The 14,575-nt window shown below is 48.6% G+C and overlaps 1 protein-coding gene and 1 long non-coding RNA gene across 2 annotated transcripts in view; one reads left to right on the top strand and one right to left on the bottom strand.

Moving 5' to 3' along the window:
* The window catches only part of AHRR (aryl-hydrocarbon receptor repressor), a 127,417-nt gene extending 115,133 nt beyond the window's left edge, over positions 1 to 12,284 (top strand). The window contains 3 exon segments of the mRNA XM_029053542.1: positions 5,975 to 6,036; positions 6,409 to 6,550; positions 10,196 to 12,284. Coding sequence (XP_028909375.1) covers positions 5,975 to 6,036; positions 6,409 to 6,550; positions 10,196 to 11,255 — 1,264 coding nt within the window. The 3' untranslated portion in view covers positions 11,256 to 12,284.
* Positions 445 to 11,188, bottom strand: LOC107547952. The gene is made up of 3 exons (XR_001604382.3): positions 11,100 to 11,188; positions 4,155 to 4,287; positions 445 to 809 (listed from the first exon to the last, which is right to left on the bottom strand). It is a non-coding gene; the product is annotated as an uncharacterized LOC107547952 (long non-coding RNA).
* Positions 12,285 to 14,575: the final 2,291 nt, after the last annotated feature.

Below are 14,575 nucleotides of genomic sequence, written 5' to 3'. Positions count from 1 at the left end.
CATACATATTCCCTACCCACAAGGAGTTTAGCTGAAGAATCAAATCCAGGGGGAAACGAGAGGGTCGGAGGAGTCTGATCCAAGCTGGACAGAACTGCTTCCCTCCCATACAGGAAGGAGCAAACCAAGGGCCAGGAGTGGCCACTTCAACCCCTGCTCTCCTTCCCATCCCCAACTCCTCTAGGACGCCCACCATTTCCTGGCAGCGGGTCCCCTCAGAGCAAGAGGCCGATGAGCAGAACAGGAATCTGAACCCTGAGATGTGAAGTGATATAGTCCCGAACAGTGATCAGTCAGTGGTATTTATCTAGTACTTACTGTGTGCAAAGTACTGTATTAAGTGCTTAGGAGAGTATACTACAATAGACTTCTCTGCCCATAGTGAGCTTAGAGTCTAGAGGGGGACACAGACAATAATATTAATAAATAAATAAATAAACCGTGAGTGCCTCAAATGCTCATCCCATCAACCCCAGCCTACCTTGCCGTGGTCTGGGTTTCCCTGTTAGAATCATCGAGTTAATTCAGTCATTCAGTTGCATTTATTGAGTGCTTCATGTGTGCAGAGCACTGTACTGAGCGCTTGGGAGAGTACAGTGTGGAGAGAGCCAACTCCACGGCGAACAGACGAGGGCAGAGGGAAAATGAGCCCCGAGGATCTTCTCTGGAAGCTTGGCGGACACAGTCCACCTCTCCTCCTCCATCCCTGAGCAATGTACCTAACACGTTCGGGCTTTCAATTTGCCTTAAAGAGACCATATCTTCTGGGGCTCAAAGTGGAATGGCGGTGGGCTTCCCTGAGGACTGACCTAGGATCATCAAGGAGAAAAGAAGGAAATGAAGTCAGAATAGACAGGGAACACAGAGAAAGATCGAGAAAGGGATAGGTGCGGGCTGAGGTGACCCCCACTCGGCCTCACAATCGCATTCTCCCAGACCATGCCTTCTGCTTGGGAAACTGAGCCTCTCTGGCTCCTGACTCTCCACCCTCCCCCTGCCACTGCTACATTGGAGCTGCTGCTGCTGGAAACTACTCCCCCAGGACTTTCCCCATTGACTGCTCTCAACTCACTTTGCTCCATTGGGAACTGCCGAGGATCCATTCCCTTTGGCAGAGACGGTGGCAGTAGCAACAGCAGCTCTGCCAGGGCAGGGGCAGGGGCAGGGGCAGAGCCTGCCAGGCAAAGGAAGCGGTAGTGAGATAAGGACAGCCTGACTCTCTCTCCCTGTCAAGCTGCTGCTACTTGCCCCCGTCTCGCTCGGGACTTCCTGCCATCACCCTGGCTGTTTCAGCATCGAGCCGAATGGTGGGGATCCAGCTGACCGTTGTGGTAAGGTGGAAGGAGAGGGAGGACAAGCGGCTTGAATTTCTAACGTGTCCCCCCTTCAGCGTGGGACTTGTGGAAACTGCGTTCTTCTGAGTTTGCGGATCGTTTCAGAGGGTTGTGGGTACAAAGGGTCGTGGGGGAGCCCAGCGACACTTGTCGTATGACCTGCAACATGTTCTCTAGTCATGGATTCAGCAAAGCCAGGACTCGGTATCCAAGCACTTTTCCCTGGGTTCATAGCAGCGTGGCATAGTGGGTAGAGTGTGGGCCTGGGAGTCAGAAGGTCATGGGTTCAAATCCTGGCTCTGCCACTTGTCTGCCGTATGGCCTTGGGCGGGTCACTTCTCTCTGCCTCAGTTACTTCATCTGTAAAATGGGGATTGAGACTGTGAACCCCTCGTGGGGCAGGGACCGTGTCCAACCCAATTTGCTTATATCCACCCCAGCGCTTGGTACAGTGCTTGGCACATAGTAAGTGCTTGACAAATACCACAATTATTATTATTATTATTATTATGACACCCAAAGGGCTTTAGTGTCTCTGTGACCACTCTCTCCCCTTGTGATCATTTCCCCACAATAAGATCCATCTGACAAGACCAGTTTCAGATCCATTATGTCTGTTCACTGGATAGAAGGAAAGATTTGGCTTCAAAAAAGGTTTAAGTTTAACAAAAAAATCCAAGTTGACACAGGGTTCAGAAGTCTACATATCTATATCTATAGATAGATAGATAGATGCATACATATGCATATATCTATATTTGTATATAGATATCCCTTCCACTCCGGAAGAGTTGGGCCTGGCAATCCTCTGTATGCACTTTTTTTTCCCTCTTTCCTTTCTTTCCTTCCTCCATCAGTCTCCTCATCCTGAACCTGCCTCGCTTGGCCCTGCATTAAGTTTTACTGCCACAGATCTCTAATCTTGGAAATTGGGAAAATCTGAGCTGATCGTTGCTAGAGAGCCTTGGTGGCCTTCCATGTGGCGTGGTGTTAGTTTGGAAAAGTAAGTTGAATTTTGACTTTACCAAGCTGCATTCCCTCCCTGGATCTCCTTTGGCATTCTTCAGCAGATTCCCCAGGGGATGAGTTTATCTCAAACTTTACTTCCTGCTTCTAGATAAAACAGGGCCGGTTGGTGACCCTCCAGGGCCCAGGTGGGCTCTAGGGTGATGGGAGGGTGGTGTGTAGGTTGGTGCTGGCCTGACAAAATGCTGGGCATAATGGCTTGCTCCAGTCCATCAGTGGTGTTTATTGAGCACTTACTGTGTGCAGAGCACTGTATTAAGTGTTTGGGAGGGTATAGCCTGGCTTAGTGGATAGAGCACGGGCCTGGGAGCCAGAAGGTCATGGGTTCTAATCCTGGCTCCACCATGTCTGCTGTGTAACCTTGTCCTTTACTTCTCTGGGCCTCACCTCATCTGTAAAATGGAGGTGGGAGGCCAGTCCAGTGTGGGACAGGGACTGTGTCCAACCTTACTACCTTGTATCTACCCCAGTGCTTAGAGCCATGCTTGGAACATAGTAAGCACTTAACAAGTATAATTATTATTATTATTACAGCATAACAGAGTTGGTAGACATGTTCCCTATCCACAAAGAGCTTTCAGTCTAGAGGAGTTTACAGTCTAGAAGACTCCAATGTTCCAGACTCCCCTAGCTCCAGAGTTGTTGTCAGTCTTTGCTTTAGAAACCGAACATCCGAGCCTTTCCCCTGGGGCTTGATTTCTCCAGGGAGAGGTGCCAGGTTGCAGTAGCCCAACACTTGTTACTGAAGTCTTGAGGGCAGGGGTTGGGAGTGGGCAGGGTGGGTGAGCTGAGCCGGTGAGGTCCATGGTGAGACACTTCTTGGCAGGACTTTCCTTCTGCCTCTCCTGAAGAGTTTTTCCTCACAGTCCCATTCAGCCTGCACTAGCTCCTTCCAATATTGCTGGGGTCTGGGGCTCGAGAAGGAGTCCTAAGGCTGAGCCCCAGCACAAATTAAGCACTGTTTTTTCTGAAGCCTAACCCCGAGCCTCCTGGGAAATAGGGAGACTCTTCCCAATCCTTCACCCCTCTGTGTCTGCTAAGGGTTCTGGTTCAGGATGTCCGTCGCTGGCCCGGGCCTCCCTGGCTAGCTCTGCTCAATCTCTGGGCCTCAAAAGGCGAGTTGGTCTCCAGCTGTTCCCTCCACCTCCTGAGGCAGAACATGCTCCCCAAAGCCTGGGCTTTAGTCTCTGTGGTGGAGCCAAAGGACACTTGAAGGCATAGAGTGAGGGCCCGTGTCCCCTGATTCGTCCAAGCTGCTGCTGGGTTGATCAGACTGAATCCTGGGCAAGATGGAAAATGGTTCTTACTCATGATGGTGTTGTCAGGGTCTGAGGGACTTAGATTTTCTGTGCTAGGAAGGATTAAAGGAAGAGCGGGGGGAAGATTTCTCATCGAGGACACAAGAACATAGGCTTTGGGGTCGGAGTAGCTCAACATCCATTCATTTTTATGCTGTCTTTTGCCTTTATATAGTTTCTAACCCCTTTTTAAAAGCAGTTTTCATTCCTTATTTTGCTGGGGCTCTCTTATTCGATGTTCTGATGTTCCACTTTTATTTTGCCTTTTGATTTCCTTTCCCATTTATTCGGTCTTTATTGTGCTTTTACTATTTATAACCTCCAACTTATTTACCATCTTTTCCTCTTCAAGCTTTCGTGTTCATTCTCCATTACTTTATTCTTAATCCCACCCGGGGTCCTGAGCTACCTGTGTCGGAGGGATCGGGACTGAGAGCGACCAATCTCTGCCCACGAGGTGGTGGACGGAACTAGTGAGGGCTGGCATTTTGCCTACCTCTGAAACGAGGCACCGGCAAAATTGTTACCCATGCGGCTCTCTTTTCATCCGCAGCTTTCCTCCCGATCCTATTTTTTATTCTACTTGAATGACGTCGGCCTTCGGTTCCAGTTTTACCTTCTTTTCGGTCCTTAAAATCAGAAATTGAAATACGTTAGGTTTTCCCGCACTGTCTTTGTCTCTTCAAAAATAAAATAAGGCAAAAGCTCTGCAAAATTTGCACTGCGGGAACAACAGGGTTGAGTTCACCAATGTGAGCCAGTCAAGGACATTGACAGTGAAGCTTGGCTGCCCTCTAGAGGGCCGAGTGGAGGAGCATCTCACCAGCCAGGCCCCACCTCGGACCTGGAAATAGGCGTGGCCAAATGAGCTGAGTGCCGAAGGGTGAAATCTCCCAATCGCTGCCTGCTGGCGCTCAAGGAAAACCATTAATTTTATTTCTTTGCTTCCCACCCTGCCACCCCCTGAGCGACCTCCTTCACCCCCCCATCTCCCCTCCCCTAGCTCTCCTTTCAACATCCGCTTCCCACGACACTGGATAAATCAGTTCATCAAACAATGGTTTTTGAGTGCTTACTTTGTACAGAGCACACAATACAAGAGAGTTGGTAGACGTGATTCCTGACCACAACGAGCTTACAGTCTAGAGAGTTAGACTGAAAAGAGTATTAAGCACTTGGGAGACTACGGTGCAGTGGAGTCATGGGACAGGTCCCCCTGCCCGCAAGGAGCTTACCGTCTAGAGGGGGAGGCCTGCATTAATGTAAATAACTAAACTAGGGATAAGCACCTAAGTGTTGTGAGGCTGAGGGTGGGGTGAATATCAAGAGCTTCAAGAGTACAGACCCAAGTGCATAGGCGGAAGGGAGCAGGAGTAGGAGAAAAGAGGACTTATTTGGGGAAGGCTTCTTGGACGAGATGAGCTTTTAGTAAGACTTCGAAGGCGAGGAGAGTGATGGTCTGTCAGATATGAAGGGGAGGGAGTTCCAGGACAGGGGGAGGATGTGGGCAAGGGGTTGGTGGCGAGATAGATGAAATCGAATTACTGTGAGTAGGTTGGGGTTAGAGGAGCAAAGTGCACAGGCTAGTTTGGAAATCGGCTAGGAAAGGTAGGAAGAGAGAGCTGATGGAGCGCTTTAAAGCCGGTGGTAAGGAGTTTTTGCTCGATGCGGAGGTAGATGAACAACTACTGAAGACTCCTGAGGTGTGGGGAGATGTAGACTGAACACTTTTGTAGAAAAAATAGAAGATCAACATAAGAACTTCTTGCATTGAATATTCTTCAACTTCAGAACAGGGATAGAGGTCATTGGAAAGAGTTTCAAAACCCTGAAGTCTTAAATGTATAAAACTCATTTTTACTCACCAATTCCTGGGATGATCAATTAGTCATAGTTATTGAGTGCTTAGTGTGTGCAGAGCACTGTACTAAGTACTTGTATAACTGAGCCATTCCCTGCTCATAAGGAATTTAACCCTGCACCTGCAACTTTAATTGCTAACATTTAACTTAAGGCTAGCTCCTGGCCCATCTACTGCAGTTCGCTGAATGCTGACCTCCCTGAAAAGTATGCAAGGATCCACGAGGGTCTTTCTCACCTACGTTTGGCTCTTCTGTGTTGACCTTTTGGTCCGCACTAGTCTGGGATGTGCCACAAATTCAGATTTTTCCATCATCCATTGTTACAATCCCGTATTGAAAAGAGTGGAGACTGTTTCCTGTGAGGTAGGACTTTAAGGTCTGTCACTGTGGTGAATTTTTCTCTTCCATTTGTCCCCTGACAAGATGTTTTTGTGCTCTTTTTTTTTTTTAATAGAGCAAAGGCTTTGGCGGGTCTGTGTGAATCGGAGTTTCATGGGAGAACCAATTTCCAAGGAGGTACAACTTGCACCAATTCGTTAAGAAATACCACAATCCAGAACAAATGGGACCCTTAGTAATTTCCACTAAGCCTTCTTTGGCAAGATCTGTGCCATACCTGGATTCCTTCCTAATGGCAGGCTTACCCAGCAATTGTACTAAATTGATTTTTAAAATGAATTAAGAACTATTTAAGTTTCTGCAGACCAAAGGGACTTCCTTGACTTTGAAGTGAATAATTCATTTTTCCTGTTATGCACTTTGGCCTGCATTTTTCTGGGTAATTTGATGAGTCAAGTAGTTCTGGAAATTCAGAATTCTGTGAATGTCCAGGAACTGGCTTGGAAACAATTTGTGCAACTGATATATTTTTCCTTTGAATGTTGGTAGCTAAGAATAGTGGCGAAAATGGCATCTCTCTGTTCAAAATCAAGTCAAATGAAGATGAGTGGCTCTGGGTCCAAGCCAACGGCCAGCGCTTTTACAGGAGTGGCTGCTCTGACTGTGCTGTCGCTCCTCAGCCAACTGCCAAGTAAGTGTGCCTGTCTTTTCCACATCATCCCCCCCACCACCCCCTCTCACAAGTCCATCACCTTGGCATTATCCTCGCCTCATCTCTCATTCAACCCGCATATTCAGCCTGTCACCAAATCGTGTCAGTTCTTCCTTCACAACAGCTCTAGAATCTGCCCCTTCCTCATCATCCAAACTGCTACTGGGTTGATTCAAGTACTTATCATTCATTCAGTCATATTTATTGAGCGCATACTGGGTGCAGAGCACTACATTAAGCGCTTAGCACATGTCCCACCTTGATTACCACATCAGCCTCCTCCCTGACCTTCTTGTCTCCTGCCTCGCCCTTCTCCAGCTCGTACGTCACTCTGATGCCGGATCATTTTTCTGAAAGAACATTCAGTCCGTATCTTCCCCACTCCTCAAAAGCCTCCAGCGGTTGCCCATTCAACTTCACATCAAACAGAAACTCCTTACCATTGACTTTAAGTCTGTCAATCAGCACTCTCTCTCCTACCTGACTTTGTTAATTTCCTACTACAACCCAGCCTGCACACTTCACCCCTCTAATGCCAAACTATTTACTGTGCCTCGAACTCATCTACATTGCCACTGACACCTTGCCCTCATCCTCCCTCTGACCTGAAATTCCCCCTTTCTTCGTATCCAACAGATCACCACTCTCCCCATCTTCAAAACCTCACTTCTATCACATCTCTTCCAAGAGGCCTTCCCTAACCCCTCATTTCTCCATCCTATTTGCCCTTTGTCTCTGCTGTTGCTCTTGGGTGTGTGTACCCCATAAGCACTTTGATGCCCCATGGAACTTGTCCTTAGACTCCATTTCCCCTTTCAACATCTGTTTCTCACTCTAGACTGTTAAGCTCTTTGTGGGCAGGAACCACATCTACCAACTCTCTTGTATGCTCCCAAATGTTTAGTACAGTACTCTGCATACAGTAAGCACTCAGTAAGTACCATTGATTGACCGATTTTTTCAGGGAAAGCAAGGAGCACATTGCCAATGGTGGATCAGCTTGCCTACCCTCTCCAGAGACCATGTAGGGCAAGCTATTGGCTGATTTGTTGATGGAGAAGCAGCATGGCCTAGTGGCAAGAGCACGGGCTTGGGAGTCAGAGGACGTGAGGTCTAATCCCAGCTCCGCCCCTTGCCTTCTGCGTGATCTTGGGCAAGTCATTTAACTTCTCTGTAATAATAATAATAATGTTGGTATTTGTTAAGCGCTTACTATGTGCCGAGCACTGTTCTAAGCACTGGGGGAGATACAGGGTAATCAGGTTGTCCCACGTGAGGCTCACAGTTAATCCCCATTTTGCAGATGAGGGAACTGAGGCACAGAGAAGTTAAGTGACTTGCCCACAGTCACACAGCTGACAAGTGGCGGAGCCGGGAGTCGAACTCATGACCTCTGACTCCGAAGCCCAGGCTCTTTTCCACTGAGCCATGCTGCTTCCCCTAACTCTGTGCCTCAGTTACCTCATCTGTAAAATGGGGATTAAGACTGTGAGCCCCACGTGGGACAACCTGATTACCTTGTATCTATCCCAGTGCGTAGAACAGTGCTTGGAACATAGTAAGCGCTTAACAAATACCATTATTATTATTAGTATTATTTGTTCTTTACCCGGGCCTTGGCCAAAAGAAGTTTATCGATTCTCCCTCTTAGGAGTCATCCTATTTGGTGGATTCTGCCTGCCAGGAAGGGAGACTACTGGGGCTTTGTTGGCATTTCTCTGCTGGTTGGATGGAGTCGAGTCACCTTGCTGTCACCATTGACTATGGTGGGGATCAATCAGTAGTATTTAGTGAACACTCACTCTGTGCAGAACACTGTACTAAGCACTTGGGGGAGTACAGTAGATTTAGGAGATGTGATCCCCGTGCACAAGGAACTTACAGTCTAGTGGGAAAGAGAGGCATGAAATGGAATTACAGGTCGGGACAGCAACTGAGTATAAAGATATGTACATATGTCCCGTCGGGGTGGGGAGTTAAGTGACAGAATAAGTGCTTAGGTGACACAGTAGAGGGGGAAATCGAGTGAAGAGATGAGAGATTAGCCAGGGAAGACTTCTTGGAGATGTCATTTCAGTAAGTGGCAGTTGACTGAGGCTCCCCTGAGGCTGGGCAGGGTATGGCTTTTGTCTTTATATACTTCAAGAAAGTCAGTGGCTTACTCAGGGCCTGGAAATAATCAAACGGGAAGACATGCCCAACCAGAGAAAGAACTGGAATTCTGGAGGCTTGACCTAGGGAACAAACCAGACTCGGGAAGTTGGGAAGGCTAGACTCTGGGGTCAGGGGGGCATTTTTTGGTGGATTTTTTTTCAATGATATCTGCTAAGTGCTCACTATGTGCCAAGCATTGTACTAAGCACTGGGATAAATAATAATAATAGTAATGGCAATAATAATAATGACGGTACTTTTTAAGTGCTTACTGTGTGCCAGGCACTGTTCTAAGCACTGGGGTAGATGGAAGCTAATTAGGTTGGACACAGCCCATGTCCCTCCCACATGGGGCTCGCAGTCTTAATTCCCATTTTACAGATGAAGTAACTGAGACACAGAGAAATGAAGAGACTTGCCCAAGGTCACGCAGCAGATAAGTGGCAGAGCCGGGGTTAGAACCCAAGTCCTCTGACTCCTAGGCCTGTACGCTTTCCACTAGGTCACACTCCTTCCCGTTTTTTCGGGGAAGGTGGCGCCTTGCAGGAGAAGCCAAGCTACAATCCATAGAAAGTTTGGAAACAGAACCGTAAGGGCTCCAACTACCCCATGGTACCAATGGTTGATAGGTCCATGATAGGTGTTTATTTTCCCATCCATGAAGCTGCTTGGGCTAAAAGTGAGAACCTCTGACATGGGGATCAACTTTTGGATCTTTGGTCATGACTGGGATCGAGTGTCATGGTTACATGTGGATTTCGAATCTCCTAAGGAACAGTAGTTCTCAGCACTCCCTGCTTTCCTCTGTCTCCTGTGCCCTCATCCGCTGTCATGGGTTTGAACCCCAGCTCCTCCACTTGCCTGCTGTATGATCTTGGGCAAGTCGCTTAACTTCTCTGTGCCTCAGTTCCCTCATTTGTAAAATGGGGATTAAGACTGTGAGCCCCACTTGGGACAGGGACTATATCCAACCCAATTATCTTGTATCTACCCCAGAGCTTACAACAGTGCCTGGCACACAGTAAGTGCTTAATAAGTACCGTTAATTAGTACCACTGTTCAAATCCTGAAAAATCAGCTGAGTCTCATTTGACTTTGTCTCCCTTCTATCATTCAATCAATCAATTATTGAGTGCTTCCTGTGTGCAGAGCACCATACTGAACACTTGCACTGTGCTGTGCACTTCTCTGCCCATTGAAGCCAGCTTTTTCCTTGGGATGGAATCTTACTATTAATGTTTCACCGCAGATGCCCAGATTTCCCCAGCTCCCTAATTCCGCTGGGGTGAAGATGGGAAATCACAAATCCCGCCACCCAGAATGTTCTAACCCTCACTCCCTGGGTCAGTGGTGTTTTCTAGAGCCATTTTCCAGCCTAAACCAACAGGTTGCTTGTTTCCTAGGGATTCCCTTCAAAAGCAGCATCAGGTCTCTTCCTCCCTTCCTCTAACCGGTTGTGTGTTTTCCCAGCCTCCGTGCCAGGGAGGAGGGGGAGCCCCTTCCCCCATCTCACAGCACCTCTGGAATGCCAGGCCGAAGGGAAATGCCGCCGCAGCCCAGTGGCTCCGTGGAGACCCTGGGACAGATGGAACACCTGCACTGGGCGACAGAAATGGGCAGTCAGGATGGAGTCAGGCGGAAACTCAAACCAAATAAGACGGAGAAGTGTTTGGGGCAGGAGGGACCATTCGGGGCTTGGGTGTCCCTTTCAGGAGTCCAAGGCATTCACCACTCTAACAGCATCTCAGCTTTCCGAAGTGCCACCCACTCTCCACCGATGGGTCCGCACGGCTACGCTTTTCCCAGCCGAATAATCAGACCTTCCCCCGGCGGAGAGCAAAATCCACTGAACCCCCGTTCCCACCACGGGCCCTCGGAGACCTTCCAGTCCTGTTCGGGTTTCCAGCATTTTGCCATGGGGGGCTACGCTGCCGAAAACGTCAAATCGCAAAATACGGAGGCCATCTGCGAACCGTTGTTGCCCCTCGATATGCCCATCAAATTGGAAAACGATTCCGATTCAGATCATGGAGCAGACTGCTTTGCAATTTCACAAAACCACGGGTGGTTGGGAGAGAAAAGGCAGCTAACCAGCCTCCCTCCTAGGATGCACTTTAAAACCGAACTGGATGCCTGCGAGCACCTGGTTCCCTGTGACAACCCGAAGCATTACATCTACCCTCCTTTCGGTGGGCAGTGTGCAGTGAGCCCTCAGCCCCACCATCGAGCCATCAGTGGAGCAGGGAAGGAGATGGCAACCTTGTACCCGCCAAACTGTGCCTACTGGGAGCCGCCACACAGCCTTCAGGACCCAGAGTATCTCAGCCAGTTGTACCCTCCCGGTTCCGCTAGCACAAGGGCGCAGAGGAATCACCTGTCTTCCAGGCTGCCGGGGGAGCCTCGGGCCCCAGGAGCGGTCCAGATGATTAAGCGGGAGCCCTTGGATTCCCCACCGTGGGTGGGCCGGGGCCACGTGAGCGTCCAAGGGACAATGCCTCCGAAAGCCACTGGTCGTCTGTTCTTCCAGTAGCTACAGTCATTTTCCTGTTGGAAAAGAACAGGACACGTTCCCCCAGTTGGCCACCGGGCCTCCATCTGGCTCCACTTGATCTATCTGCTTGGGCTTCCTTCCCGTCAGCGATCTGTCTCCTCCAACCGGTACCCCAGGGGCTGGGAGGGGCCTGCTGGGAGCTATTTCTTCCGCCCAACCTGTTGCCCGGTTTTCACTTTGCATCCTTCGTGATTGGTACATTTGTTTTAAAAAGCTTAGCTATAAATGGGTTTATTGTCTTCCAGGCCTCAGTTGAGACCCCAGGCTGCTCTTTCTGCAGAGTGTTGTTCCCATTACCGTGGTCCGAGCAGACCAGGGAAGATGGACAATTTCACGACTGGCTAACCCAACTTCTTTTAGACACCATATTTCAACCTCCTCCCCATCAGACCTTTTCCGAGCCACTTCCATTGACCGATGGGTCTTTCACCTCTTTCCAGCTTCCCTTCCCCTCTTTGGCTGAGACTTTCATTAGGTGGGATGGAAGGACTGGCAAAGAGGTTAGAAATCAGGGGCGAAGCACGAATCCAGAGGCCTTTTCATTCCAACGTATTTATTGAGTGCTTACCGTGTGCAGAGCACTGTACTAAGCGTTGGGAGAGTAGAATATAACAATAAGCAGACATATTCCCTGCCCACTTTTCAATGAGCAGGAGGTGGGGAATGGAGGAGGGAAACTGCAGGAGGGCTTGCCCTGGGTTCGGAAATCACCACCCGCCTCTTTGACCATGGCCTACGACAGGAGCGGGAAAGAGGAGAAGCCACAGGCTTTGCTTGGAGTATTCCCTGAATCCCTAAAGACTGATTTGAAGTCTCTGAGTCCTGGGACCAAACCTAGTAGTGAGTAACTGCAGTACTGGGGAGCACTATAGGATGAGACTATGCAGTTTATAGGCACATTTCCCCCCTGCCTGAGATTTCTTCGAGAGTCCCAAGTGGCCGGTAATGAAATTGGGAGGAAATCAATCAGTCAGTCGTATTTATTGAGCGCTTATTGTGTGCAGAGCACTGTACTGAGCGCTTGGGAGATTACAATGTAGCAGAGTCAGTAAACACGTTCCCCGCCCGCAAGTCTGGAGGGGGAGGCAGATGCTAACGTGAACGGATAAATTACGGATATGTACATAAGTGCTGTGGGGTTGACAAAACAATCCAAAGGCGAGGGTGATGCGGAAGGTGGGGGGACTAGAGGAAATGAGGGCTTCGTCGGGGAAGGCCTTTTGGAGGAGATGGGATTTAAAAAGGACTTTGAAAGTGGGGAGAGTGATGGCCTGTAGGATTATGAAAGGGGAGGGAGTCCCAGGCCAGAGGCAGGTTGTGGGCTAAGGGTAGGCGGTGAGATAGACGAGACTGAGGTACAGTGAATAGGTTGGCATTAGAGGAATGAAGTGAGCATGCTGGGTTCGTTCATTCATTCATTCATTCAATCATATTTATTGAGCTCTTACTATGTGCAGAGCACTGTACTTGGAAAGTGCTTGGAAAGTACAATTCAGCAATAAAGAGAGACAATCCCTGCCCACAACGGGCTTACAGTCTAGAAGGGGGGAGACAGACATCGAAACAAGTAAACGGGCATCATTAGCATCAATATAGATAGAATTATAGATATATACACATCAAAACAAGTAAACAGGCATTCATATAAATAAAAATAGAATTATAGATACGTACATATATACACAAGTGCTGTGCGGTGGGGGTAGAGCAAAGGGAGTGAGTCGGGGCGATGGGGAAGGGAGGGGGAGCTGAGGAAAAGGGGGGCTTAGTCTGGGAAGGCCTCCTGGAGGTGAGCCTTCAGTAGGGCTTTGAAGGGGCAAAGTGTGATTGTTTGGTGGATTTGAGGAGGGAGGGCCTTCCAGGGCAGAGGTAGGACATGGGCCAAGGGTAGATGAGGGGGCGAGAATGAGGCACAGTGAGAAGGTTAGCACCACAGGAGCGGAGAGTGTGGGCTGGGATGTAGAAGGAGAGAAGGGAGGTGTGAGGTAGAAGGGGCAAGGTGATAGAGAGCTTTGAAGTCAATAGTGAGGAGTTTTTGCTTGATATGGAGGTTGACAGGCAACCACTGGAGATTTTTGAGGAGGGTGGTGACTTGCCCAGAACATTTCTGTAGAAAGATAATCCGGGCAGCGGAATGAAGAATAGACTGGAGCAGGGAGAGACAGGAGGAAGGGAGATCAGAGGGAAGGCTGACACAATAATCCAGCCGGGATATTATGAGAGCTCGTACCAGTAAGATAGCCATTTGTATGGAGAGGAAAGGGCGGGTCTTGGCGATGTTGTGAAGGTGAGACCGGCAGGTTTTGGTGACGGATCGGATATGTGGGGTGAATGAGAGAGCGGAGTCAAGGATGACACCAAGGTTGTGGGCTTGTGAGACGGGAAGGATGGTTGAACAGAGGCCAGTGTTCTCTCAAGGCTTTTCTGCCCCGACTGTGATGGAGCACCGAGGGGACTGGCCGGGGGCGGGGGGTGGGAGAGTGAAGGGTGAGTTAGTGAAAGTCTTTGCCTGGAGCCTTGCGCAGACCAAAGGTCCACAACTCCACCTTTGCCCTGCTCAAATGGAGCCCCATTTGCAGCCGGTCACATCTGGATCGGAGCCAGACCGTCTCCGAAGGGCCGAGGTCTCCCTCCCTGCCTGGGGTTTTTCTGGGCATAAGGGATTGGATGGCCCTGGGGCATCGAGGAGTTGCATAATTGGGCTATATATGAGAAGTACCATTTAAATTAATTTTTAAAAACTCAGCACCATATGCTTAAATCTATCTTTGGCTTGAACAGCAAGATGGCTAACAGTGGGGCCACAAAGTCATGAAATGTTTGGAACATTTGGCAGTTATATATTAACCTGACCTTGTTTCTCTAAACTCCAACCCAATACTACCTGGTTAGGCCAGGGAAGAGAAATGAGAAATGCTGAAGATGAAAACTTGGTCATTTCTGCATAGTAGCAGCAGTAATGATATTTTTTAAACGCTTATTAAGTGTTAAGTCGTGTGGTAAATACAAGATTATAAAATCAAATACCATCCCTATCCCACATGGGGCTCACAATCTAAGTAGGGAACCGATACAGAAAAAATACAAATGAAGTTAAGGACAAACTAAAATAATAATTGTTTTAAGTAAACAAATTCCTCATTACTCCAGACAACTGTCCTTAAAATATATCCTGAGAGAATGATTTTTCTGTTGTATCATGTTTGTAATACATGACTTGAAAGAAGTATAGCCAATAGTTATTTAGGGGGGAGGGGATAATAATGTTTCATTATTTTAGCCATTGTTTCTGGAAGACA

Source organism: Ornithorhynchus anatinus, chromosome X2, assembly GCF_004115215.2.
Source record: "Ornithorhynchus anatinus isolate Pmale09 chromosome X2, mOrnAna1.pri.v4, whole genome shotgun sequence".
NCBI lineage: Eukaryota > Metazoa > Chordata > Mammalia > Monotremata > Ornithorhynchidae > Ornithorhynchus > Ornithorhynchus anatinus.
This window is presented reverse-complemented; position numbering and strand designations above follow the sequence as displayed.